This window comes from Leucopleurus acutus (genome assembly GCF_964270905.1).
Source record: "Leucopleurus acutus genome assembly, chromosome: 1".
NCBI lineage: Eukaryota > Metazoa > Chordata > Mammalia > Artiodactyla > Delphinidae > Leucopleurus > Leucopleurus acutus.
In genome coordinates, this window is record NC_139142.1 from 4,437,588 (window position 1) to 4,464,072 (window position 26,485).

The 26,485-nt window shown below is 46.9% G+C and overlaps 2 protein-coding genes across 3 annotated transcripts in view; one reads left to right on the forward strand and one right to left on the reverse strand.

Moving 5' to 3' along the window:
• WDR25 (WD repeat domain 25) overlaps window positions 1–14,129 on the reverse strand; it is a 155,876-nt gene extending 141,747 nt beyond the window's left edge. Inside the window, exon 1 of the mRNA XM_082852987.1 lies at window positions 14,047–14,129. The gene's annotated coding sequence lies outside the window, so the exon portion shown is untranslated. The remainder of the gene's footprint in view (window positions 1–14,046) is intronic.
• The window catches only part of WARS1 (tryptophanyl-tRNA synthetase 1), a 34,895-nt gene continuing 8,880 nt past the window's right edge, over window positions 471–26,485 (forward strand). The window contains exons 1-6 of one of the 2 annotated variants that reach the window (XM_082853001.1): window positions 471–523; window positions 6,251–6,429; window positions 12,199–12,412; window positions 13,391–13,499; window positions 21,523–21,642; window positions 22,348–22,530. In XM_082853001.1, coding sequence (XP_082709127.1) covers window positions 6,316–6,429; window positions 12,199–12,412; window positions 13,391–13,499; window positions 21,523–21,642; window positions 22,348–22,530 — 740 coding nt within the window. In that variant the 5' untranslated portion in view covers window positions 471–523; window positions 6,251–6,315. Of the gene's footprint in view, window positions 524–1,299; window positions 1,551–6,250; window positions 6,430–12,198; window positions 12,413–13,390; window positions 13,500–21,522; window positions 21,643–22,347; window positions 22,531–26,485 lie in introns of those variants that run through there. The other variant, XM_082853002.1, reaches the window with a different exon arrangement.

Genomic DNA, 26,485 nt, shown 5'->3' on the forward strand with positions numbered 1-26,485 from the left:
TGGACAGAGATTAAGCACAAAACACGGATCCTGCGCCGGAGGCCACAGACTGATGAAGGCAACAAACAAGATACGACCAGAGATGGGTTTTGAAGAATGCAAAGGAGTTAGCCGGGCTGTCAAGAGTGAGAGGTGAGGATCGTCCAGAGCACTGCGCGTTCGGAAGTAACCGGAGACACAGGACAGGCGAGCGGCAGTGAACTGCCCGCGCGGAGTGGCGTGGAGCGCTCGGCCCACCGCCAGATCCCAGTCCCCTACCGCCCCCGGCCCTCCGCTCACCACACGCACCGGAAGCTCTCGGTCCTCCCGGAGGCTGTCCTGCCTGTACCCCGCAACCCAGTCGCGTTCTGCCGGCGCCGGGGCCGCCAGCCAATCAGCGGCGGCCTCCGTCCGGCCCCGCGACGCGAACAGCCAATGATGGCGCAGCCAGGCCGGAAGTTGTTCCGGCCGGAAGGCGTTTCCACGGACGCCCAGGAGGCCACCCGTGGCTGAGCCGGCAGCGCTGACGGCCCCGGCTGGGCGGGTAAGTGAGGGGATGAAAGAGGGAGGGAGGCCGGGGCGGCGCCAGATGACCTGGCCCTCCCGGAGCCGCCTGCACGCCAAGGCCCGGAGTATCCTCCTCAGAGCCCGGCTCGCTGCTCGCCGGGTTCTGGCACCACGGGGTGCGCGGAGGCTGCCACGGCGCCCATCGCCCCCGTCCTCCCAGCGCCGCCGACCTGGCCTGTCGCCCACTGCCACCGGCACCGACCTTTCATCGTCTCCCTCCTCTTCTCGTTCGCCGAGGGGAGAGGCCCTCACTTTTAACGAGTGCCTGCCATGTGACAGGGGCTTTGCCGGTAGTATCGCACTTAGTCCCCTCCACGATAAAGTTACGAGGCTTCTTTATGCCCATTTCACAAATGAGGAAACGCAGGATGAAGCGGAGAGGGAATGTGACTTGCGCAAGGTCTTGTAACAAGAAGACTCCCAAACTGGGTTTGAAATCCGGGTCTGACCCCAGAACTCATGATCTCTCCACTGCCCTGTGCCGCCTCCGTGAACAGCAGCGGCGAGGAATTTACCATCCGCCTTCCCCCCCAACCCCCTCCCTCCCCGCCCCAAGACTATACACAAACACAGTTATTCATACTGATCCTGAGAATAGGGAACGGGAAGAGGGTGGGGAGGTTATATGGAGGCCAACCTGGGATACGGGGTGGCTGATGCAATGACCAGCTAATGTCTTGCTTCCCAAGAGAGTTTCCCTGGTCCCCACCCGCATCCCCCCCCGCCCCGCCCACCCCTGATTGGACAGTCTCATCGAAGAGGTTGGTCGAGAGGCTCAAGTGTTTCTGAGAAATTGGGTGATTTACGAGAAGCTCCTACATGCAAGTAGTAAAGGGTGGGGTAAACAGGAAAAAAAAAGAGAGAGAAGAGTCTTTTCTAGAAAGGAAACTGAAAGAAAAAGGGAAAGACTATTAAAGACGAGCTCGAGCTGCACTGGGCAGTCTCAGCTTCTCAACTGCCCAGCGTGACCAGTGGCCACCTCTGCAGCACCTCCTGCAACCTGGGTATGTATTGCCGTCTTTGCTAGGCTTAGAGTTTATTAGTATTTCTACCAGCCTTTTCCCAAAGTACTGGAAACCTTGGCTTAGGGCATGAGGAGTAGCATCTCTTAGGACCAGGGTGTTGTGCATTTTATTTCATCTCATTGTCCCAAAGTTCAGGTGGCTCACAGCTTCTGTAGGGAATGGAGATACTGGAAGAGTAGCTGCCTATTTGGATTCGTAGCTTGACTTTCAGCACTTTGATGTTGGCTATCCTATTTTTCACTGATGAGACCTCCTTAAATAGTCGATATCCATCCACGGTATCTCATTGTGATACTCATAAGTAGCTTATGCCTGGCTTCATATAAATTAATGTCCTCTTTGCCTTTTAAGATGATGTTCATTTTATTATTTGGAGGGGAAAGTAAGCTCTCCTCTCAGTGTTTAAAAAAGAAAAAGTGACCTCAATCTGTTCCAAGGTTTGAAGCGTTAAAGGACTCCTAGCTGGTAAGACATCATTTTCTTGTACTCTGGAAACTTGACAGTCCAAGACCATTGTCATCCACACTCAGGGGTCAGGATGTGGAAGATGGTCTCCCACCTCCTGGTAGTATTCCAGGCATCCAGGAACTTCTGGGTACCCTGCTCAGCTGCTCCAGAATTGGCTGTAGTGCATAATGCCACCCTTCGCCCAAATTGCAGAATCAGTGTATTCTGATCTTATCTGTGAGATGGTTTCATTGTGGCCCGAGAGATTGTCCTGCCGTTCTGTTAAACAGTTCTGTAATTCCTCTTTCCATTCCTCATCCCAAAACTGTGCCCAGTTTCTTCAGGTGCCTGTTATGCTCCTTGGGAACAGTGGAACCTTTCAAAATGAGCACAAGTTTCAAGTTCCTTAAAAAGAGGGACGGAGAGTTCATTTTGAAGAGTCTTGTAGTTTCCTCCTTAGCTGTGTGCTGACCTGCTGTGGACTCTGCAGTTTTGCTCTTTTCACTCCCAGTCCTTTTTTAGAGGAGATGATACATTACTTCACAGATACAGCTTCATTTCTTTGTTTTAGATTGTAGTATTTGTGAAATAGATAAAGCAGTTTTCCTTGACAAAAATTCAAAGCCCTATTTGCAGTTTACACAGTAAACACTGAAGGCAGTGGTCCTTAGTCTCTTGGCATCTCGGACCACTTTGAGAAAGCAGTAAAACCTGGATGCTCTGCTTAGAACCGCAAACGTGCGGGCAAACCGTTGATGTCATTTCAGAGGTTCTGAACTCTGGGTTAAAAACCTCTGAAGCTAAATTAAATTCTAAAAGTTAGTTAACAGAGAAATAAAGGAGAACGTTGACTAGATAGGAGGACAAAAGGAGAATATGTGCCCATAAATGGGCTAATGAAAGGATGCCTGAAATGAGGGAAGTGATAGTTCTGTTCTCTTTGTCTCTGATCACTGCCGAAGCACTGTAATCACTCAGGAAGTTGCATCATGCGCACACACACGAGATTACAGTGTGGGTGATTCCCACACAGTGAGTACATGCCTCATGATCCTCAGAGCAGGGAGACCTCACCTGCTGTTTCCTCAGTCAAGTTTCATTCCCGTGTGCCTCTTCTTCCTTAAATGGGATTCTGATAGTTAAAGATACATGTTTTTCCCTACAACAGGGACCCTAAATGCAGGCTCAGTTCATCTAGCTGATCCTCTGCAGTTATCTGCTCCTTCGCAGGGGTAGATTCGCCGTCTGGGGCTCACCGAGTCATTCTACCTGGCGCTTTCCCTAGGAATTTTTTTTTTTTTATAAATTTATTTTATTTATTTATTTTTGGCTGCGTTGGGTCTCCATTGCTGCGCACGGGCTTTCTCTAGTTGCGGCGAGCGGGGGCTGCTCTTCGCTGCGGTGCGCGGGCTTCTCGTTGCGGTGGCTTCTCTTGTTGCGGAGCATGAGCTCTAGGCGTGCGGGCTTCAGTAGTTGCAACGCACAGGCTCAGTAGTTGTGGCTCATGGGCTTAGTTGCTCCGCGGCATGTGGGATCTTCCCAGACCAGGGCTCGAACCCGTGTCCCCTGCCTTGGCAGGCGGATTCTTAACCGCTGCGCCACCAGGGAAGCCCCTCCCTAGGAATTTTTAAGGGTAATTTTAATCTGTGCTTGATTTGGGTCCTACTCGCAGACTTCAAAAGCCACTTGTTGCCTTCCGTGCAGGACACCACATTTTTGGAAGGACAAGGGTAAACCAAAGGGAATACCAAAAAGAGTGACCAGGATAGTGGGCAGATGTTCGCAATGGGTGAGGAAACAAGACTGGGTACGTGGGATTAACCTGGCTCTTCCCAAGTCTCGGAAGGCTCAGTGCAGTGTCAGGACGTTCTAAGAGGACTTCTAAAGTCCAGGTAGGAGAAATCTACCTTAAACTGGAATACTGCAGAGGTATTATAAGAGGATATAAGCCAGAAGGGGAAAATTAAACTAGATGATTTGTGAGACTCATTCATTCAGTAAACGTCTGTTGATGAGCTACTCTGCACCAGGTGCTAGAAGCACATGAAAGAATAAAACCCAGTACTTGCATTCTCTGTGTGACGGATTTTCATAAATAACTACATGCAGTGTGAGTGCTCTAATAACCTCACTCACGAGTGCTCAGGGATCACCAAGGACAGAGCAACCAACTTGGCCCCGTGGGTGCAGGGGTCAGGAAAGGCCGCAAAGAGGAGCCGAGGTTTGAATTAGTAAGACAGCGGGCAGAGGAGGGTATGAGACATTCCGGGCAGGGGGAGCAGCTGGAATTTGAGAGAGCACATGCTCGAGGGGGGCTTTGGCATCGGATCCCGGTTCGGCTACTCTGGCATGGAACCTCAGAGGACGGTTCTAACTTCCCTGAGCCGTCAGCCTCTGGTCGCTAATGCAGAGCAGATACTGTACCACCCAGCTTTGAAAGTTGGGAGAATTGGGGATCATGTGTAAAGCATCTGGGCGTGATGTTTGAGCATTTGTGGCTAGAAGTAATTTTCATCACTTTGGTGGTTATTCGATATGGGCCTGAGTGTTTCTCCTCTCCAGCGCTAGTCAGAAGCTTCTTCCACATTCCTTCTCTTTTTTACGGGCCTCCCTTTCCAGGAATTGAGGCAATTCTCAGCAAGGAGGGGAAAGAAACTGGCTGCTGTCCCATCCTGGTTTCAGTATTACGGTTTCATTGACTTATATAAAGATTGGTTTAAATTTTACGTATTTTTTAAACAGATATTTAACAAATGGATGAATAAAAATAAATTACCCCCTCAAATTTGTGTTTTGTTCATAGAGCTGCTAGAAAAAAAAATTTTAATGATTAAAGACACAAAATAGTCATTCGTTAAACCTCTCCTCTGTGGCTGATGCCGTGCTAGACTATTTACTTACCCACATTATCACACTTATTCCGTGACCAGTCCTGCAAGTTAGTGTTGTTATTGTTATTCCCATTTTACAGTTGAGAAACTGAGGCGTATGACAGTTAAGTAGCCCATAGGATAATGTTTGAGAGCATAGGTTCTGGGGTCAAACTGTTTGAGTTTGTATCTCATCTCGACCACTCACGAACTGCGTTATCTTGGGCAAGTGTTATAGCCTCTCAGTTTGCTCATCTACGAAACAGAGATAACAAATCTGTCCCATAGGATTGCTGTAGGTTTAAGTGAATTACTGTGTATAAGGTGCTTAAAAGAATACCAGGCACTTAAGAGCTGGAGGTTAGCTGCTCTGGTGTAGCCGCACTGTCACGGTCATCCTCCTCGTCCAAGGTGTAACAGCAAGTTACAGATGGAGCTGGAGCTCAGCCAAGCTCTGGAGCCCTAACAAATAATACTTGCAATGGGTTTGTGCCTTGCTTTACATTTTGTAAAATGCCGCCATGTCGTTTTTTCTCACTTCTTCTCATAACAGCCCTTGGGGTAGGTGACAGAGTTCCCGATGCTGCTGCTTTATAGCTGAGGAAGCTGACACTCAGAAAAGGGAAGTGACCAACCCAAAAGGGGCCCCAAGGCGGCCTCAGGTAGCCTGCCGTGTGCCCCACCTTTTTTAAGGTTAATAGTAAACAATGACCAATAGGAGGTGCAGGGACACCTTCTTCAGAGGTTTGCGGTTAAATAAGGCAGCATGTGGAGTGGACAGGCTGTATATGATTCTTACCTCATTTGGAACCCGAAAGGGATAAGGTCCTGCCTCTACCCAGACTTCCCTTCGTCTGAGAACGGAACAGCTGGCCAGCAAAGGAAGCCATTTGTTCAGCAGTACGTTGGTTATGACTGCAAAGGCCTGGGAATTCATCCCGAAAGCAATTAAGATAAAGAGTAAATAGCCATTTGCCAAATGTTTCTAGCTGTGGTGAACTTAGGGTTACTAAAGCACTTTGGTGTTTGCTGCCTGAGCAGACACGAGTCCTTCCTGTGTCCTGGGCACTGGCCGAGGCACAGGGGCACCTCAGCAGATGCACACTTGCCCTCGGTTAGGAGCGGTCTTTCTTTGCCCTGAGTCTGTATATCACAGCGATTCCTTTCGACCTCATCATTAGCATTTGTTCTTCCTCTTTTCCCCTGTTTCATGGCTCCAAATTTCTGCTTATATTTGTATTAATGTTATATTATCTCTGCCCTTTATTATAACTCATCTCCAACCTTTTTGGAAAGAAGAACTAGCTACGGTAAAGGAAAAACAGCTGCGATGGTTTGTTAATCTCTCTCCTCCCCCCACAGTCTTGTCTGGACCACTGAGCAAATCTGCCAACACCCTAGCCGGCTGTGAACGCAGGTCCTGGAAAATGGCAGATGTGCCCAACGGTGAGCAGGGCTGTGGGTCTCCACTGGAGCTGTTCAAGAACATTGCTGCTCAAGGGGAGCTCGTGAGGGCCCTCAAAGCCAGAAACGCGGCGAAGGTATGTCATTTAGCTGGGTCCTACACACACACACACACACACACACACACACACACACACACACACACACACACACACACACACACACACACACACACACACACACACACACACACACACACACACACACACACACACACACACACGCCACGTCTGTAGGGTCATGTTACCAGGATTCCGTTCCCTCACCACCTGAGGTGTTTTGGCTCTCAATTTAAATGTATTTTCTCCTTTATCAGCGTCGATGCGTGTAGTCTAAAGGGAAGCCGCTGGGAAACACAGCAGCCGTCCACCCCGCCTCTCTCTGTTTCCTGCTCCCAGAAACAACGATTTTCAATTCTTTTAGCTGATTCTTTGGCTATGTAACCCCTACGTCTCTCAAAACCACACATTAAAAAAAAAAAAAAAAAAACACACATTATATTGCTTCTGATAGATGTTCGGGTTTGGGGCTTTCGCTGTGGACGACAAGGAATTAGCACTTTCATAAGCACTTCCCATCCCCCCAGTCTCCATGTAAACGCTGCTGACCCACTGGGTATAGCATAAGTGCTTCTCCTTTCCTGCCCAACTTTTGTTTTCTCCAGAGTTGATAGTTGTCTTAATTGCTTTTTGCTTGGCTTGTCTTTGTTTCATTTTGGGGGTTTTTGGCCGCACCTTGCGGCCTGCAGGATCTCAGTTCCCCAACCAGGGACTGAACCCAGGCCGCGGCAGCGAAAGCCCAGAATCCTAAACACGAGGCCGCTTGGGAACTCCCCTGCTTGGCTTTTCTTTTCCTTTTTAATTCGGCTGCGCCCGCCAGCTCTTAGTCACAGCACGTGGGATCTAGTTGCAGCGTACAGGATCTTTTAGTTTGTTCCTTTCAAACTAGAAATTCATGACCTTTAATTCTCAGAAATTATATTATTTCTTTGATTTATCCTGGGTTTTTTGTTTTGGTTTCTGTTTCTTTGTGTATTTTTTTAATTCAAAGACTGGTCCTCTGAATTTTTTATTTTTTGACTTATTCTCCTCATGTATTTTTCTTTTTGTTCTTCTTTTAGGTATGTTTCGTCAACTTCTAACCCTCCTATGGTTTTTCACTTATTCTGTCATTTTTGACTTCCAAGAGCCGTTTGACCTCTGAACGTGCCTTTCCTCATAGCTCTCTGCTCTTATTTCACGGGTGCACTGTCCTTCTGTCTCTGAGATCTTGGTGATAGTTTTTCCAGTGTTCTCTACCCACTCTATAAACTCGGTTTCTTCCAAGTTAGCTTTTTGTTCCTTCTGCCTTTTGTATTAGATGCCGTCGTCTGGTGTTTGGTGACACTCAGCCGTGTAGCGGCACTTTAGCGGGAGCGCTCAGGGCTGGGAGGGGCTTGTCCTGTGGCTTTCCCTTCCCTGGACGCAGCCACGCTGCTCTCTGGCCTTGGGAAGGCTTCAGTGTCAGGGTCTTTAGAGCTCTTCTTTGAGGCTTGTAGAGTCCCCAGAGAGGACTCCTCCAGTCTGCTGTCCAGAGGGTACGGGTCCGGCCGCCAGCCTTGTGAGCTGAGTGGGGCAGAGGAGCTGGGCTGTGTGAGCGCTCGCTGAAGCCCCCGTTCTCTGTGCGCTGCCCCCGCCCCCGCTGGGCAAAGCGCCTCCAGTCTGGACACTTTTTACTCTCCTTGATGAGACACTAAACCTCTGGATGGGGGAGGGGGAATGTACCGGGTAGGGGGGAGATCTCAATAACTGCTTCTTAGACAGACTTTCAAAGTGCTCCTAGTTTTATAGCCCACTTTCACCCTCACTTCTTTGAGTATCTAGGGCCGCCAATGCCCAGACCTCTCAGGGATTCCACAGCAATGTAAGTCCAGTCGCTGCCCAGGTTCCCCGTGTTGTCTTAGCATTTGTTCTTCTCCCGTGTTCGGTCAGGTACCACTCATCCCTCCACTTTCCAGCTTCTGAACCTTGTTGCTGTCATCCTCTTCCTGTTCCCTTGGTCCTCGTGGGTTATGCCTTTTTTAAAGATCTCTTTGCTGTTGCTGCAGTGGGTTTTAGAAGTGTAACCTATTCAGTCTGCGTCTGTAACCATCACCTAAGCACTTTCTTTCACTCTCGGTCACCCAGCTTCTTCATGTCCATGACTTCCTCGTCTGTCACTTCCAATCCCTGTCGTCGTCTTTTCAAAAATCTCTTCCTAGGTTCTCACCAGATGGTATCAACCATATCACAGTCACTCCAGTAGTTTACTTTGACTATTTGGACCCTAAATAATCCATTACATTTTAAAAGAAAAAAACAGTGATATCCAAAAAAAGGAGTTGATTATTCACAGAAAGGGGTTTACAACACCAGGCAGGGCTCAATAGATGAGGCTAAGTTGTTTTAAAAAAAAAAAATCTGAAAACCTAAAATAAATAAAGGACCGAAATGTTGATCATTTACTCTATAAACCCATTTTAGGAACCTGACGGTGATATTTTTGTCATTTAACGTTAAATTCGAATAATGTTAATAAATGCTTTTAGTTAGTAACTCTTAGTGACTCCAGTTATGTTCAGCATTTTAGCAAACAATACTTAACATGTTTTTTTTTTTAACATCTTGATTGGAGTATAATTGCTTTACAATGGTGTTAGTTTCTGCTGTATAACAAAGTGAATCAGCTATACATATACATATATCCCCATATCTCCTCCCTCTTGCATCTCCCTCCCACCCTCCCTATCCCACCCCTCTAGGTGGTCACGAAGCACCGAGCTGATCTCCCTGTGCTATGCTGCTGCTTCCCACTAGCTAGCTGTTTTACATTTGGTAGTATATATAAGTCCATGCCTCTCTTTCACTTCGTCCCAGCTTACCCTGCCCCCTCCCCGTGTCCTCAAGTCCATTCTCTACATCTGCATCTTTATTCCTGCCCTGCCACTAGGTTCATCAGTACCATTTCTTTAGATTCCATACATGTGCTTTAGCATACGGTATTTGTTTTTCTCTTTCTGACTTACTTCACTCTGTATGACAGTCTCTAGGTCCATCCACCTCATCACAAATAACTCAGTTTCGTTCCTTTTTGTGTCTGAGTAATATTCCCTTGTGTGTATGCACCACATCTTCTTTATCCATTCATCTGTCAGTGGACACTTAGGTTGCTTCCATGTCCTGGCTATTGTAAGTAGTGCTGCAATGAACATTGTTAACACAGTTTAGAATAACTCTTTCGAGGGTGGTCTTTGACTAATGCATAGTCAGCTGACACAACAAGAGAGATCAGAGGTTACATGATGAAACCAGAGTTAAATGGAGTAAGTTTGTATCTGACCCTGAAATGTATCATACTAGAAGCACCTGATGTTTTGGAAATTCACTTTAAGTGAAATAGCTGAGCCACTCGGGGATCTCTGGTCCAGTGAGGGTGCCGCAGGCTCTTCCTCCACTCTCTCTGCCGTCTGTCCAGGTCACGGCCCTCGGCGTTCTTTCTCCTTCGTGTACCAAGAGAATAACACCCACTGCTTTCAGAAACAGTAGCTCACAAAGCTTCTCCTGGCGGGTAGGTCGGAATCTGGGGGCTGTAACGGGAGACAGTTAGAGCGGGATTCAAGAAATGACACTGGATCGTAGGGGTTAAGGTAGAGAACAGAGCCTTTTTTCTTCTTCTTTTAGTTTAAGTAAACTTTTTAAATTGAAACACATCATTCGTTCAGAAAAATATGGAGATTACAAACAGGCAGCTCACTGAATTTTCACAAAATGACCAAACCTGTGTAACCAGCATCCAGTTGGAGAAATGGCACAGAAGCCACCCTCGGGCCGCTTCAGGCCCTGCCTCTACTCTCCCAAGAGAGGCCTCCACCCTGCCTCCCCCACCGTGGATAGTTCCTTCTGTGTTGGAACTTTATTTAATCAGGTAGTGTATATAGAGTCTTTCATGTCTGGCTTTTTTCAGAACATCAGCTTTTAAAATCTGTTTCAATGTCCTGGTCCATGTTAGATTGAGAACAAGAAAACGGACAAGACGAGCCTGCTTGTCTGTTTCGGTCCCATTCCAGTTAACAGGTGGTCCTTGAACTGGGACCCTGGTTAGATGTTTGACTTTCAAAGAGCCACCTGGTTGGAAGCTGAGTTAGGCCACATAGAGTATGAATGTCACACAGCTGGTGATTAAAGGGTAGTGACTTCAGGGCACTTCAAAGCAAGGTAATTCTCGCATAGATAACTTGATAGATCATGCTTGCTAAGCCTTTATTCTGCTGCAAGTACAGCCTAGGCACTACCGTAATGAGGTGAGGAAAACATGCTTGCCTGTCTAAGGTAGGCCAACATCCTGTCTCTTGCATGAGGTCTATCCATGGGGCTATTGATGCCACAACTCTGGCTCGTTTAAACAATGAATTCCAGATGGTTTCGGAGTTTGAAACACAAATCTGTGCTTGCGAAATCACCCTACAGTAACAGTCCTCTGTGGGCCAGGTGCCGTACCTGACAGAGGAGCTCTCTCTGAATGGAGTTTGGTGCTGTGATGTTTCTCCACTGGGAAGCCCAGTTTATAGCACATTATGTATATACTCTAAATGGAAGTGTTTGTATTTCCCTTGGCAAGCAAATTGGACTGTGTATATTCTTTGTGATCTAATCCAGCAAGGCCAATTGTGGGAGTAGAGCTTTAGGGCATAGCATGACTGATCTGCTTAATTAGGTTTGCTTTTTTAAATGCCAGGCTTCCAGGGGTGGCTTGTGTGGGCTCCTGGAAGAGAGGAGGTCTTTAATAGGTTTCCAGCTTACCCAAGGATATATTTTACATTTGTTTTTCTTATGCTTATTTTAAAACACTAAATGTGCAAACACTTTGGACAGCTTGATAAGACTCCAAAATGCTGTAGTATAACTGTTTCCCAGTGAATCCCTCCTTAATTTATGACCTGAAAGTCTGTATTTTTTCCTTGCCTTTATCTGTTTTCACAATGTCTACTTGAGTTGCTGTTGCTGTCCTTGGTGGCATCGTTGTTTAAGTTTCCATAAATATTCATCTCAACCTGTGTGGATTGTAAAAACAAGTTCCAGTGCAGAGCTCAGTGTAATTGATTAGTGGAGCTTGTCCCATATGTTCGCTGGCATTGGTGGTGTTTAAGTAACATTTAGCACATTAACTCTGTCATAAACAATGGTGTAAATTGTGTCGCTACACGTATCCTATAGTGTTTGTGGTAGTAATCCGTAGCACTAGACCAACAGATAAAAAAAACAAAGGGGCTTCCCTGGTGGTGCAGTGGTTAAGAATCCGCCTGCCATTGCAGGGGACACGGGTTCGAGCCCTGGTCCGGGAATATCCCATATGCCGTGGAGCAACTAAGCCTGTGCACCACAACTACTGAGCCTGCGCTCTAGAGCCCATGAGCCACAACTACTGAGACTCGCACGCCTAGAGCCTGTGCTCCGCAACAAGAGAAGCCACCGCAATGAGCAGCCCGTGCTCCGCAACTAGAGAGAGCCCACGTGCAGCAACGAAGACCCAACGCAGCCACAAATAAATAAATTAAATAAATAGATTTTTTTTAAATCATAAATTAAAATAAGTTCAGGCCCATGACTTGCTGTGTGTCCATGGGCAAGCTCCTTCACCTCTCTGAGTCTCACGTTCTTCAACTGGAAAAGGACAGTGACAATGATGCCTTCCTCGTAGGGTCATTGTAAGGCTAAAGAAGGTAATGTGTGTGAAAGCAGTTAGCACAACACCTGCCACACAGCAGTAACATTCGGCAAATGTTAGTCGTTGTTAATACACTCAGCCTTCACCCTTGCTCCTTTGTGCAGAGTGAAATTGATTCCGCAGTGGAGATGTTGTTATCCTTGAAAATGAGCTACAAAGCTGCCACGGGGGAGGATTACAAGGCTGACTACCCTCCAAGGGACGCGGCACCTGGGAGTGATAGTGGCCTGGATGCCACAGAAGCAGGCGAGGATTTTGTGGACCCATGGACAGTACAGACAAGCAGTGCGAAAGGCATTGACTATGACAAGCTCATCGGTAGGTTATGGGAAAAGCCCCAGCTTTTAGGAGTGATTCCATTGAGTTGATTCCACTGATGTTTTCTAATCTGAATTAATCATACATCCAGTCAAGCTTCAATGCCAAGGAGAAAATAGATCCTAAAATCTTTTGTGGTGCATTATATTCCCAGAGGATTATTGTTGATTAACATAACAATATAAAATAAATCTCAAAATAATGATTTATAGTAGATAGCTTAGTAGAAGCTTTTTCCTTTTTTCGAGCAATTCAGAACTTGGGGAAGGTCCATGGAACTGGGCATCTTTACAGTCACTTAAGTTGTCTCTAACTTAGTGGGTACAAGTCAGTCATAGATTACTTAAGGTTTCTCCTCCAGTGTGATACTGAGTGTGGAGCTAAACAGCTGGAAGTCAGCTTAAGAAAGATGACTCCTCACAGGGGGCAGGTCCTCACTGCCAAGCCCTTCACTGGAGGGCTTCCTGCTCAGGAAAACCCTTACTCTGAGAACATTGATGGCTGTCAAAAAAGAAACAGAACTAGAATGTTCTTACCTAAGTCTAAGCCATTTTCCATGATTTATGTATAGACTATCAATGAGGGAAAATTCTCTTGAAGACAGCCGTTAATTCCGTTAAAGACTATTTAAATTTATGGTTGTGAGTGAATATAAATGATAGCTTAATGAGCAGTAAGCAGCGGGGGCGTGTGTGTGTGTGTGTGTGGTTGCCTGGAGTTGCTAGCTAAACTGCATTCTGGATCTGTTTCCTGTCAGAATCCCATCCCAGACAAAAGAGCATTTTGTTCTGTAATTTATTTTCTGTTCTGCTGGCTGTGACCTCCACTCTGGGCTGGTGGAAGGGACCAGAGCCTCAGGCCTGAAGAGGCCTGGGTCTGTTGAGACTGTGCGTGGATTACAAGGCTTTCCCTCTTGTTTCAGCAATATCACCAAACCTCCCACCACCTGAGATCGGCATCTCTTCTTTTTTTTTCCAGTTCGGTTCGGAAGCAGTAAAATTGACAAGGAGCTGATAAACCGAATAGAGAGAGCCACGGGTCAGAGGCCGCACCGCTTCCTGCGCAGGGGAATCTTCTTCTCACACAGGTCAGGGTCTTCTCACTGCAGGGCCTCCCACCCCTCCTCTTCTTCTAATGAAGAAAACTATCAGGGTGCTGTTCCCTCAGACCTCCAGGCCCTTGCGGCGAGTGGTTGCCAGTTGGCAGAAGGCCGGTTCCACCTCCTGTGCTGGCAGTGACTGGCCGTGGGATGGTGCCCGTCCCTTCACCTCTGGCCCTTAGTTTATTCACCTGTAAACTGCCCACCTCACAAGGTGAAGGTCAAGTACACAGCAGATGAGATTCATGCCAGGTTACGTGCTATAAACTATAAAATGTCACAAAACAAAGGAGATTAACGTGTCCAAGTGCAGCATTTCCCATGAGATAAGCAGGAGGCTTCCTGAAATTACATACTTCTTCCTCCTATTGTTCTGGCCTACTCATGAATAATAGCCAAAGAGTCGCTTTGCTGTGCACCTGAAACTATCACAGCATTGTTCATCAGCTATACACCAATGCAAAATTAAAAGTTAAAAAAAATTTAAAAGAAGAGAGAGAAACTAATAGAGCGAACATGCACAGAATATCCCTACCTGAGATCATAAATTCCATGCAGATAACATCAGAGAACAGGCAGCTTCTGAGTGAGGTCTTGCCTCTCCCACCCCACACATCGCCTCGGGTTGGGTTCAAGGCCATGTTCGTGGAGTTTATAGTCCAAGGTAGGGTTGTTCTGTTCTGCCCGCACATCAGGGTTACGGAGAGCACGTGCAGGACAGAACTCGGCAGTCTGCCGAACACTTTAAATTCTACAGGCAGAGAACTCCAAGCCCCGCTCAGCCCTCTTTCTGGGCAGAATGCAATCAAAGCTTTTTCCTTAATTGAGGTTTAATTCACATGACATAAAATTCACCTTCTGAAAGTACATAATTCAGTGGTTTTTTTGGTGTATTCACAAGGTTGTGCAACCATCACCACTGTCTAATTCCAGAACATTTTCCTCACCCCAAAAAATAACCCTCTACCCATTAGCAGTCACTCCCCATTCCTCCCTCCCCACCAGCACCACTGGCAACCACTAACCTACTTCCTGTGTCCGTGGATTTGCCTGTTCTGAACATTTCATATAAATAGAATCATACCACATGTGGCCTTTTGTGTCTGGCTTCATTCACTTAGCATCATGTTTTCAAAGTTCCTCCATGATGTATCATATGTCAGCACTTCATTCCTTTTCATACCTGAAAAATATTTTATTGAACGGACATACCCCCCCCCCCAATTCAACAGTTGATGGACATTTGGGGTATTTTCACTTTTGGGTTATCAATAATGCTGCTCTGAACACTTGCATACAGGCTTTTTTTTAAAAAAATAAATTTATTTATTTTATTTATTTATTTTTGGCTGTGTTGGGTCTTCATTGCTGTCTGTGGGCTTTCTCTAGTTGCGGCAAGTGGGGGCTTCTCTTCGTTGCGGTGGGCGGACTTCTCACTGCAGTGGCTTCTCTTGTTGCGGAGCACAGGCTCTAGGCGCTCGGGCTTCAGTAGTTGTGGCGCGCGGGCTCAGTAGTTGTGGTGCACGGGCTTAGTTGCTCCACGGCATGTGGGATCTTCCCAGACCAGGGCTCGAACCCGTGTCCCCTGCATTGGCAGGAGGATTCTTAACCACTGCGCCACCAGGGACGTCCTGTATACAGGCTTTTATGTGGACATATATTTTAAGTTCTCTTGAGTGTGTACGTGGGAGTGGAACTGCTGGGTCATAAGTTAACCATTTAACTTTTTGAGGAACTTCCAAACTGTTTTCCACAGTGACTGCATCATTTTGCATTCCCACCAGCAAAGTGCAAACAAAGGTCCCAGTTTCTCCACATCCTCGCCAACATTTATTATTTTCCATTTTGTGTTTTTCCATAACCATACTAGTAAGTGTGAGGTGGTATTTCACTGTGATTTTGATTTGTATTTCCATAATGACTAATGATGTTGAGCACCTTTTCATACGCTTATTGACTGTTTTTATGTATTCTTTAGAGAACTGTCTCCTCTGATCCTTTGCCAACTTTTTAATTGGGTTATTTATCTTTTCATTATTGAGTTATAATAGTTCTTTATATATTCTGGATGCTAGTTTCTTATCAAATACTTGATTTTCAAATATTAGCTCTTAATTTACAGTGTCCTTAGAAGCACAAGTTTTTAATTTTGATGAAATCCAGTTTTCTTCTGTTTGTTTTTCGTTGCTTGGTGTCATATCTAAGAAACCATTGCCTAATTCAAGGTCATGAATATTTACACCTGTTTTTTCTTCTAAGAGTTTTATTCTTTTAGCCCTTACATTTAGGTCTCTGATCCATTTTGAGTTAATTTTTGTATATATGTGAGGGAGGATTCAACTTCATTCTTTTGCATGTGAATATCCAGTTGTCCCAGCGCCAATTTTTGAAGACTGTTGTTGAATTTTCTTGACACTCTTGTTGAAAATCAATTGACCATATATTTAAGGGTTTATTAAATATACTACATAGTCTTGATTACTGTAGCTTTGTAGTAAGTTTTGACACTGGAAAGTGTGAGTCCTCCAACGTTGTTCTTCTCAAGATTATTTTGGCTGTTCTGGGTCCCTTGCATTTCCAAGTGAATTTTAGGATCAACTTGCTAATTTCTGTAAAAAAAGGCAGCTAGGATTTTGGTAGAGATTTTGCACTGAATCTATAGATCAATTTGGGGAGTGTTGCCATCTTAAAATATCAAGTCTTCCTATCCATGCACATAGACGTCTTTCCATTCACCAGGTCTTTAGTTTCTTCCAGCAGTGTTTTATAGTTTTCAGTGTACAAGTCTTGCACTTCCTTTTTTTTAATAAATTTATTTATTTATGTATTTATTTTTGGCTGCATTGGGTCTTTGTTGCTGCGCGCGGGCTTCTCACTGCGGTGGCTTCTCTTGTTGTGGAGCATGGGCTCTAGGTGCGTGGGCTTCAGTAGTTGTGCCACGTGGGCTCTAGAGCGCAGCCTCAGTAGTTGTGGCGCACGGGCTTAGTTGCTCCGTGGCATGTGGGACCTTCCCAGACCAGGGCTCAAACCCGTGTCCCCGACATTGGCAGGCAGATTCTTAACCACTGTGCCACCAGGGAAGCCCCAAGCCTTGCACTTCTTTTGTTAGATTTATTCCTAAGGTTTTGTTTGTTTTGATGCTGTTGAAGATAACGTTTTCTTCATTTCGTTTTTGGATTGTTCATTGCTGTTTCTGAAGGGAAAGCACACTCCTGTGTGTTTCCTCTAGCTCAGTGCTCACTGCAGCTCTGCTTCACTTCTGATACCGGATGTGTGGGGTTTCCACACATCAGGAGGTTCTGCAGCACAAGTTGATGTCTTACAATTTAACCCAATTCTGACACTGTCTACCTGGAGATAGCGTCTGATCCCACAGGTTAAGGGCTCAGTCCCAGAAGACTGCCCCCCACCTCCCTACTTCAGACAGGAATCACGGGTCTGGACTGTTACCCGTGCCATAAATCAGAGGGTCCCATGACTGCTTCGTGGAGTGAATTTGCCAGAGCATCTCACATAAGTCAGGAAAACATTTTACTTACTAGATTACCAGTTTATTATAAAAGGGTATAATTCAAGAACAGCCAGATGGAAGAGGTGCACAAGGCAGGGTGTGTGGGAGCACAGCGCTTCCGTGGTCTCCCTGGGCACCTCTCTCCCCACTTCTCCATGTGTTCACCAACCCGGAAGCTCTCTGAAGCTGTCATTTGGGTTTTTATAGAGCCTTCACTACATAGACGTGATTATTTAAATCACTGGCCACTGGTAATTAAACTCAATATCCAGCCCCTCCGCCCTCCCCAGAAAGTGGGGCGAAGGCAGGGGGGACTGAAAGTTCCAATCCTCTAATCAGAGTTAGCTCCCCTGGGAACCAGCCCGCCTCCTTAGGTTATCTACGGGCTTTCCAAAAGTCACTTAAGTAACATAAATTTTGGTGTGGTTTGGTGTGGTTATTATATGAATAACACTCCTATCTTTATCATTCTTTTCACTTAGGAAATTCCCACAATGGTTAAAGGAGCTCTGTGCTTGAAACAGGATAGAACGAAGACCAAATGTACATTTCTTATAATCAATCACAATATTGCACTACTGTATAGAAATACCACAACTGATTTTCGTTTGTTGATCTTACGTGCTGCAACTTTGCTGAGTTCATTTATTAGTTCTTACTAAAAAAAACAAAATTCAGCCACATACATTTGAAGATCTAATTATCTTTATTCAGTGATTCATAAATCAGGCAGCATCCCATCTAGCAACTAGAAAGGCGCTCCAAGGGGTTTTACAAAATGGAAGCTTTTTACAGGGAGAAGGGTGGGGCAAGGGAGGAGTTAGCAAAAGGAAAACAGGATTATTTTTGGGCCAGGACATCTTTTCGTGGAAGGGAATGGCAAGGGTTTTGCCACGCAGATTGATTCTCGAGGGATCGAAGGTGTAGGGCAGGAGACAGTTTACCTCATAGGTGCTGAGCAGAAAATTCCAGACTGGTTGATTAAGATTACATTTCTGGGGAAGGTGGAAAGTGCAGTTAAATCAGATATTAAGTCTAGGTTTAGTATCATGGGCTTTAACATGATACCATTTTGGGCCTGTGGTTTTCTTTTTAACATTCTCTTTTTTTTTTTTTCTTTTTTTGTGGATTCTGGAGCATTTTTGTTATATAGCATTATTTCACCTGCGAGTAAGGATAATTTTACTTCTTCCTTTCCAATTTGGATTTCTTTTTCTTGCCTAATTGCTCTGGCTAGAAATTCTAGTACAGTCCTTGTGAAAGTGAGTATCCTTGTCTGATTCCTGATCTTAGGGGGAAATCTTTCAGTCTTTCACCATGAGTAGCTGTGAGTTTTCCATAAATGCCCTTCATTTTAAGGAAGTTCCCTTCTATTCTGAGTTTGTTGAGTATTTTTATCATGAAAGAATGTTGTGTTTTATCAAATCCTTTTTCTTCCTCTGTTGAGATGATCATGTGGCTTTTGTCATGTTTTCTATTAATACCGTGTATCACATTGATGGATTTTTGTATGTTGAACCAAGTTTGCATTCCTGGAACAAATTCCAGTTGATTATGGTGTGTAATCCTTTTTATATGTTGCTGGATTTGGTTTGTGAGTTGCTGAAGATTTTTTCATCTGTATTCATGAGGGACATTGGTCTGTAGTTTTCTTTTGATGTCTTTGCTTTGGGTATCAGAATAATACTGGCTTCATAGCATGAGTTGAGACGTATTCCCTCTTCCATTTTTCTGGAAGTTTGTGAAGGATTGTTGTTAATTCTCTTTTGAAAATTTGAGAGAATTCACTAGTGAAGCCATCTGGCCCGAGGCTTTTCTTTGTGTGACTTTTTTTTATTCCTAGTTCAATTTCTTTGCTTGCTATAGATCTGTTCAGATTTTCTATTTCTTCTTGAGTCAGTTTTGGTAAATTTGTCTATTACATCAAGGTTGTCTAACTTGCTGGCATACAGCTGTTCCTAGTATTATTCCCTTATAATCCTTTTTACTCCTATAAAGTGTTTAGTACTGTTGATTTTGGTAATTTGAGTCTTTTGTTTTTTTAGCTCAAGCTTTATCAATTTTGTTGATCTTAAATCAAATTTTTTATCTTAGCATTTTACAGTTCTCACTGCCCTGTGACGTATTTACTTCAGTATAATAATGCTGTAGGCTCTTGGTTTAGGGAGGCATAGGACTTGAAGCTTTGGCCATGCTCAGATTTAAGAACGCCTCTCAGATCTGTGAAGTAGGCATTTGATGAGATCTGCCACGCGCTGTCTCCCTCTGCAGCCCAGGGGGCCCTGCGGGAAGCCATCCTCACAAAGCTGAGCCCAGCACGGGAGCCTCGTCGGCGCCCTGCCCTCGGGACAGCACCCCTCGGGACAGCACGTCCTGAGTGCTCAGAGACTTCCTGCAAAGCCATCTGGAGCAGCGCAGGCGGGACCTGGTCTCCGTGCTCCCACTGCAGGTGGCACAGGTTCAGTCCCTGGTCAGGGAGCTAAGATCCCACATGCCACACGGTGCGGCAAAAAATAAAAAGAGCAGCTCATGGGACGGCTGTGCTCTTTTTCTTTTCTATAAGCCGATAAAAGTTTGATTTGGTTACTCGTGAGAACCAAAGAAGGACTCTTTTTCTTCCAAAATCAAGTGTTTCATTCTTTCCTTATCTCAGAAGCACTGGGTGATCATTCCTTGGGGAAAAATCAAAACTATGCAGGAAAACCAGAATCCCCCTAATCCTATCAGCCCAGAGATAAGCACTGTCAGCCCCTGGTCTGGGGCAAAAGGAGAAGTCACTTGCAGAATACTCTTGTCTGGGTTCTCCTACCCAGACCTCTGGAAAGGGCAGCTATTCCTCTTTTATTTGGGCATACTTTGCCCAGAAACAAAGAACATTCACACCCTGGAAGGGTGGTTTCATACCCTGCCAAACGTTGCAGTCACTGGCAGGGTTTGTTTTGTTTTGTTTTGTTTTGTGGGGTTTTTTTTAACATCTTGATTGGAGTATAATTGCTTTACAATGGTGTGTTAGTTTCTGCTGTATAACAAAGTGAATCAGCTACATATATACATATATCCCCATATCCCCTCCCTCTTGCGTCTCCCTCCCACCCTCCCTATCCCACCCCTCTAGGTGGTCACCAAGCACTGAGCTGATCTCCCTGTGCCATGTGGCTGCTTCCCACTAGCTATCTGTTTTACATTTGGTAGTGTATACATGTCCATGCCACTCTCTCACTTCGTCCCAGCTTACCCTTCCCCCTCCCCGTGTCCTCAAGTCCATTCTCTACATCTGCGTCTTTATTCCTGTCCTACCCCTGGGTTCTTCAGAACCATTTTTTTTTTCATTTCAGATTCCATATATATGTGTTAGCATGCGGTATTTGTTTTTCTCTGACTTACTTCACTCTGTATGACAGTCTCTAGGTCCATCCACCTCACTACAAATAACTCAATTTCGTTTTTTTTTATGGCTGAGTAATATTCCATTGTACATATGTGCCACATCTTCTTTATCCATTCACCTGTTGATGGACACTTAGGTTGCTTCCATGTCCTGGCTATTGTAAACAGAGCTGCAGTGAACATTGTGGTACATGACCCTTTTTGAATTATGGTTTTCTCAGGGTATATGCCCAGTAGTGGGATTGCTGGGTCACATGGTAGTTCTGTTTTTAGTTTTTTGAGGAACCTCCATACTGTTCTCCATAGTGGCTGTATCAATTTATATTCCCACCAACAGTGCAAGAGGGTTCCCTTTTCTCCACACCCTCTCCAGCATTTATTGTTTGTAGATTTTTTGATGATGGCCATTCTGAACCGGCAGGGGTTTTAAAAATACAGATTCCCAGGCGTCACCCCAGACCCACTGGACCAGAGTCTGTGGAGGCACAGCTCAGGCAGATGTGGTGTGGAAACAGCTGGCCAGGTGATTCTGATGCACCGCCAGGGAGAAGGCCTCTTCGTGTGCGCTGTTAGTGGACCCCAGTCCTTGGGCAGGGTGGATGATTCCAGAATAAGTCCCAGATGAAGACACCTGGTCCCAGTGTAGCTGAGGGAGCCCAAAGCAGATCTCCACCTGGGGGCATCCCTCACTTCCCTCCCTAAGTCAGGACTGTGGGAGCCCTGTGATTTCCCCCGTCTGGGCCAGCAGAGTGTCGGCTCTGTGTTGTTCTCAACAAGGACTGGGTGGTGTTGGCCTGGTGTCACTCCCAGGAAAGTGTGTGAAGCAGGCAGTATGTCAACATCGATACTTGGAGAAATTCCAAGAGAGATCCAGTGTCTGACCAACATTTAAATATATTATTCCCAATCTGCATGTCTTCCACTTTTAAAACAATCACAGGAGAACCAGTTCAGAAGAAGTTTCCTGTTGTTTTTACAGCATAAGCGCCAAGGATAACAAGCTCTAGTGATTATCCGGGTTGTTTTGTCTGTTTATCATTTCCAAATGAGCATTCACACCGCGATTTTTTTCTCAGAACATCACACTATTTTCTTTTCTCCTTTTTCCTTTAGAGACATGCATCAAATTCTTGATGCCTATGAAAATAAGAAACCATTTTACCTGTATACGGGCAGGGGCCCCTCTTCTGAAGCAATGCACGTAGGTCATCTCATCCCGTTTATCTTCACAAAGTAAGTATTGCGTCGTATGACTGTTCTCGCTTGTATTAGTGAATCAGAAATGTTAGTCACATTACTGATCGAGTATGGTGTATAAAATTATTTTGTTATTTTGAAATTCTTTTGAACCATGGAGAGACTAAATCAGCAGTATATCTGCCAATCATAGATAATATATGTATTATTTTGCCAAAAAAAAAAAAAGAAATGTTAGTCACAAACCTTGTCTAGAACTGACAAGACAGTACTAGTTCACATCTGCTTGAACAACCAAGGTCTTGGGGAGTTGCTGCCTTTGTGGCTTCTCTTCACCCTGTTCCTGGTGTCGCTTTAGCGGGATGTGGGTGGTAGAGAGAGCACTGCTTTGGAGTCAGTGGACCTGCGTCCTCCTCTTCCCCTGTCCATGTGACCATAGAAGAGTTACTTCTCTGGGCCTTAGTTTCCACATCTGCCAGAGGGAGTAATAATACCTACCACCTACAGTTCTCGTAAGGCTTCAAAATAAAGTGTGCAGGGAAACCAGCACAGAGCTGACATGATAATAAACAGTTGTAGCCCTTATTAACGGGAGTCAAATTCACAGTGTGATCAGAGCGTGTGATTTTGTGGGCAGGGACGTTTTGACATACATTGTTAGCAGGAACCGTGTTTTCAGAGGCACAGTGGCGTTTTTCTGCAGGGAAATGAGATGACGGCCTTCTTCCCCCCCTCTCTTAGGTGGCTGCAGGATGTGTTCAATGTGCCCTTGGTCATCCAGATGACCGATGACGAGAAGTACCTGTGGAAGGACCTGACCCTGGACCAGGCCTATGGCTACGCTGTGGAGAACGCCAAGGACATCATCGCCTGCGGCTTTGACATCAAGAAGACTTTCATCTTCTCTGACCTTGACTACATGGGGTAAGGAGAGAACGCCTGCCTGCCTTTTAAATAAGTAGATGCAGATTGTAGACAAGTCATCGTGGCCACGGCTGCAGCTGAAACACCTGAAGCATCTCGAGGTCTGGAAGATGTTTTTCTTCCCTTATTAAATGTTATGGTCTGGTTTATTGGTTTATTGACAAATACGATTTCCATCCTCAGCTTGTGACAGATGTGCATCTGTGTCGTAGTTTCTCTCCACGGATGGTCAGTTGTGCCAATTTGGGTGTCTTGCTCTTTCTCAGTGTACCTTTTTCCCTACAGAGAAAAGACTCACTGGTAACACAGTTCCCTCACAGTCTAGTTAAACCAGACACTTAATAGTCCAAAAGATTTCCTTCTGGAAGTCCTCAAACTGTAACTTCTGCGGTTTTGAACTTCATTCCAGACGACTACCAAGAAGTGTGTTAGAAAAGTAAGACTCTGTCCACCGTCCCAAGAAGAATGCTCTTCAGGTCACCAAGTATTGCATGAGCCCCTAAGATATGGCGCTCCCTGCACGGGTCTGGCCGCCCGTGGGGGACAGTGCTTGAGGGCCCACCTTGCTGGTGGAGTGTGGCCCCTGTTAGGAGATTCGTTAGAGGCCCAGACAGGGTGTAGCGGAAACACCAAAGGCTGCGTGAGCAGTAGGTGCAGAGGAGCTTGCTGGTTAACACTGCCCCGGAAGGGTCCCTTCTGTAACTACTGAAATCTGAGGGGAAGCTTTATAGCCGTTGAGAGGAATACACGCCTTGGTATGAAATCTGACCTTTCTAGCAGCCAGTAAATGAATGAATTTTCTAATATTACCTATTACATTTTTTTTAACCACTCTCTTGTGGGCACAGAGGCATTGTGGGGTCCATGAAGAAACATGACCTTCCAAGGGAGGAAAACAGACCTGGGTTCAAGTCCCAGGTCTCCTCTGTTCAGGGTCTGTGAGTCAGCAAGTCTGGTCCATGAAACAGGGTTAGATGAGACCTTAGCTGTCACCGTTATTATCATTTTCATGACACTTAGTTTTATTTCTCTCGCCCTATTCCTTAAAAGGACCTGATTCAACTGCTTGAACCCATAGACACACCATGGGTTCTGCTGCTCTTTTTAGGACAAGGCAGTGCTGGCATCACACAGTCACTGGCATCCTTTTGTGCAGCCTCTTCCCACCCACCGTGGCCCCTCTCAGCCTCTGGTCCCCCACCAGCCAGCGATCTTTCTAAAAGGCAGGTGTGGCTCAGTCCCCTGCTCACAGCTTTCCTGGTTCTCCATCATCATCAGGATAAAGTTCTCGCTTTCTCCTTTGCACACCAGCCCCTTGTGATTTGACCTGTGTTCCTCTCTGATCACCGCCTCCTGCAGCTATACAGAACAATTAGCTGTTCCACACCCTCACCTTTGTCCCTGCTCTTCTCTGCCCTGACCCCAGGACTCCCAGCTCCGCGGATTCCTATGCTGCCTTCCAAACACGTGGTCAAGCACCGCCTTCTCCTGGGAGCTGTCCCTCCTGCAGCCAGATTTAGGTGCCCCTCTCTGGTCCCCCTGCGCCCCGGGCCCCCCCTCTGGTGCAGTGTGAGGGGTTGTCCTCTCACACTAGACCAGTAAAGCAGCCGTCACGGGGTGCTCGCTGTGGCAGGTGCCCCCCGAGGCCCCGAGAACACAGCACTGAGCAAAACAAAGTCCCCTGTTGTGGTGCTGAGATGTTGATGGGACAGAAACAAACGCCTCTGACGAGTCTGTGAGAATGTCGGGGCGGGGGCGTGAACTTCTGAACAGTCCGCGTGAGAAGACCACCACGGCCCGCCGTGCTTTCAGCTCGTTCTGAGAGAATGTGGCGTCTGTGGCGACTGGTTTCCACCCTGTCTTTTGGTACCTGCAGCTTCAATTCTGCCACCTTTGCTCCCTAAGAACTCCCTTTTTCTTTATGAACGTGGGGTAAAGATGAAAGCCCAGACAAAGGGCCTGTCCTAGCTCTTCTTAGGTATTTTATGTTGAACCTAAAGTTAGGAGGGACATTTAAATGTTAAAGTCTGTTTTCAAGTGTCTTTTTCCCTTTAAGAGTTTCTTCTAAACACTCAAGCATTTTACTTTTTTTCTTGAAGTTTAACTCAAAATCTAAACCTCTGACTTCATAAAGCTCCTTCCCAAGCCAGTCTTCCTTACGAACAAGAAACACAACAAAGCCTCCTCCACCCCCTCGGGGGGCTCCATGGGGGAAGGAGTCGGTGCTGGGGCTGAGGCTTCCCGCCACCCTGTCCCCCCACACGTTTGGGCCCAGAGGGGCCTTCCTGACAGGACCCCCGAGGGGTGGAAGCACACTGCTCCGGGACGCTGAAAGCTAGTGGTCCAGACCCAGCTCTGTGCCGGGCTTGGTTTGGATCCTGTGGGCAAGTCCTTCAGTTCTCTGAGCTCCCGTTTTCCTATGCAGTGGGGGGTTACTACTAGTTAGAGGTGGTCTAGCCGAGGGGTTCAGAGTGCCCGCCTGGGCTCGCATCCTGACCGCCACCTCCTGTGTGACTCGGGCAGTGAGTGTTGGACAGGTGTTTATTGAGCATCTGCTACATGTCAGACTGATGCTGGGGGTCAGCAGCCAAGACAGTTATCCAGCCACTCCGTCAGGTTCTCTCTAACGGGAGTTAACAGGTAGTAAACCAGGTGAGAATGAGTGTTGTGAGGACAAAGGAAGAACAGAAAGGACAGGGTGGTTAGCTCAGTGGACGGGAGCACCTACGCTGCAGCTTCATGAGGACTGACCACTGAACTGCTGCATGTGGAGCGCTTCCAGCAGAGCCTGGCCCTGGTGAGTGCCCAGTGTCACTCTTGAAAATCTCTTCCAACTTAGAACCCTGTCACTCATTTGCCTGCCTGTGTGAGGAAATCCAGGCCATGTTCTCCAAGCTGTGTGAGTGTGAGGGGCAGGTGTTCTCGGGGGACAAACTGGTACCCAGCCCTCATTTACAGGATGCAGCTGGGTCTGTTCCTGGTCCCCAAGGCGAAGCTTCGGGGTACGTCACGCTGCATCGGCACAGGGGCGAGCCCGGGGGACAGACATCCCTGGGGGGGTGGCGGGGGGTGACCATGCTCTCGGTGCAGCCAGAGAGCGACCCGGCCTCCAAGAACGGTCAAGGTGGTCTTCTTCAGAAGCACTGCTTCTGATACTAGGGCTGCTGTAGACTTTCCCTCCTTGTGGTGCTTGGAGGCCATCTTATGCAGCACGACCCCAGACACAAGAGGATGGGCCTACCGGCTGATCTGCCCAGGGGACTAGCATTGACGGTCGCCTCAACCCCAGGATGCACGGAGTTCTTGCCCATCCCCCCCTGGTGGCGGACAGCGCTGGTCCTCGCCAGGCGTAGGCAGCACGAGGCCTGCTGCTTCCCCCCAGGAGGCCCCTGGCACGGAGGTCGCTCCTGTTCCGGCAGGATGAACGAGCGGGCATCTCTGCAGGTGGCTATCCCGCTCTGCTCTCTGGGTGTTCACTGTACGTCGGGGGGTGTCGGGGCGGGGGGGTGACCTGTGCTGGGAGCGCTTTGCTGCCATTGCTCCTGGCGCGTCCTCGCAGCACTGTTCCCACCCTGGCCGGTGCCCCCAGGGCTGAGTGGAAGCCACCATCCCTCCCCTGCCCTTGCTCCCTGTCTGAGTGGGACTCTGCTCAGCTCAAGCAGACCCTGCCGCGGTGGCCTTGGCCTTTACCGGCCTCCCTGCCTTGTGGCTGCCCTAACCCAGGCAGCCGGCATCCCTGCGCTTCTGACGCGCACCCCGTGCCTGCCCAGAGGCATTTGGTGGCCCTCTGTCAGGCCAGAAGCCTTAAACTCTTCAAACGCCGTGAGATGTGGTGAGAAAAGCACAGGCCTTGGGGCCAGACGAGCCTAGGTTTGGATCCCAGGTCCTAGATTCACTAGGTCCATGACCATAACCTCTCTGAGCCTCTGTGAAAGTGGAGGCAAAGCTGCCGCCT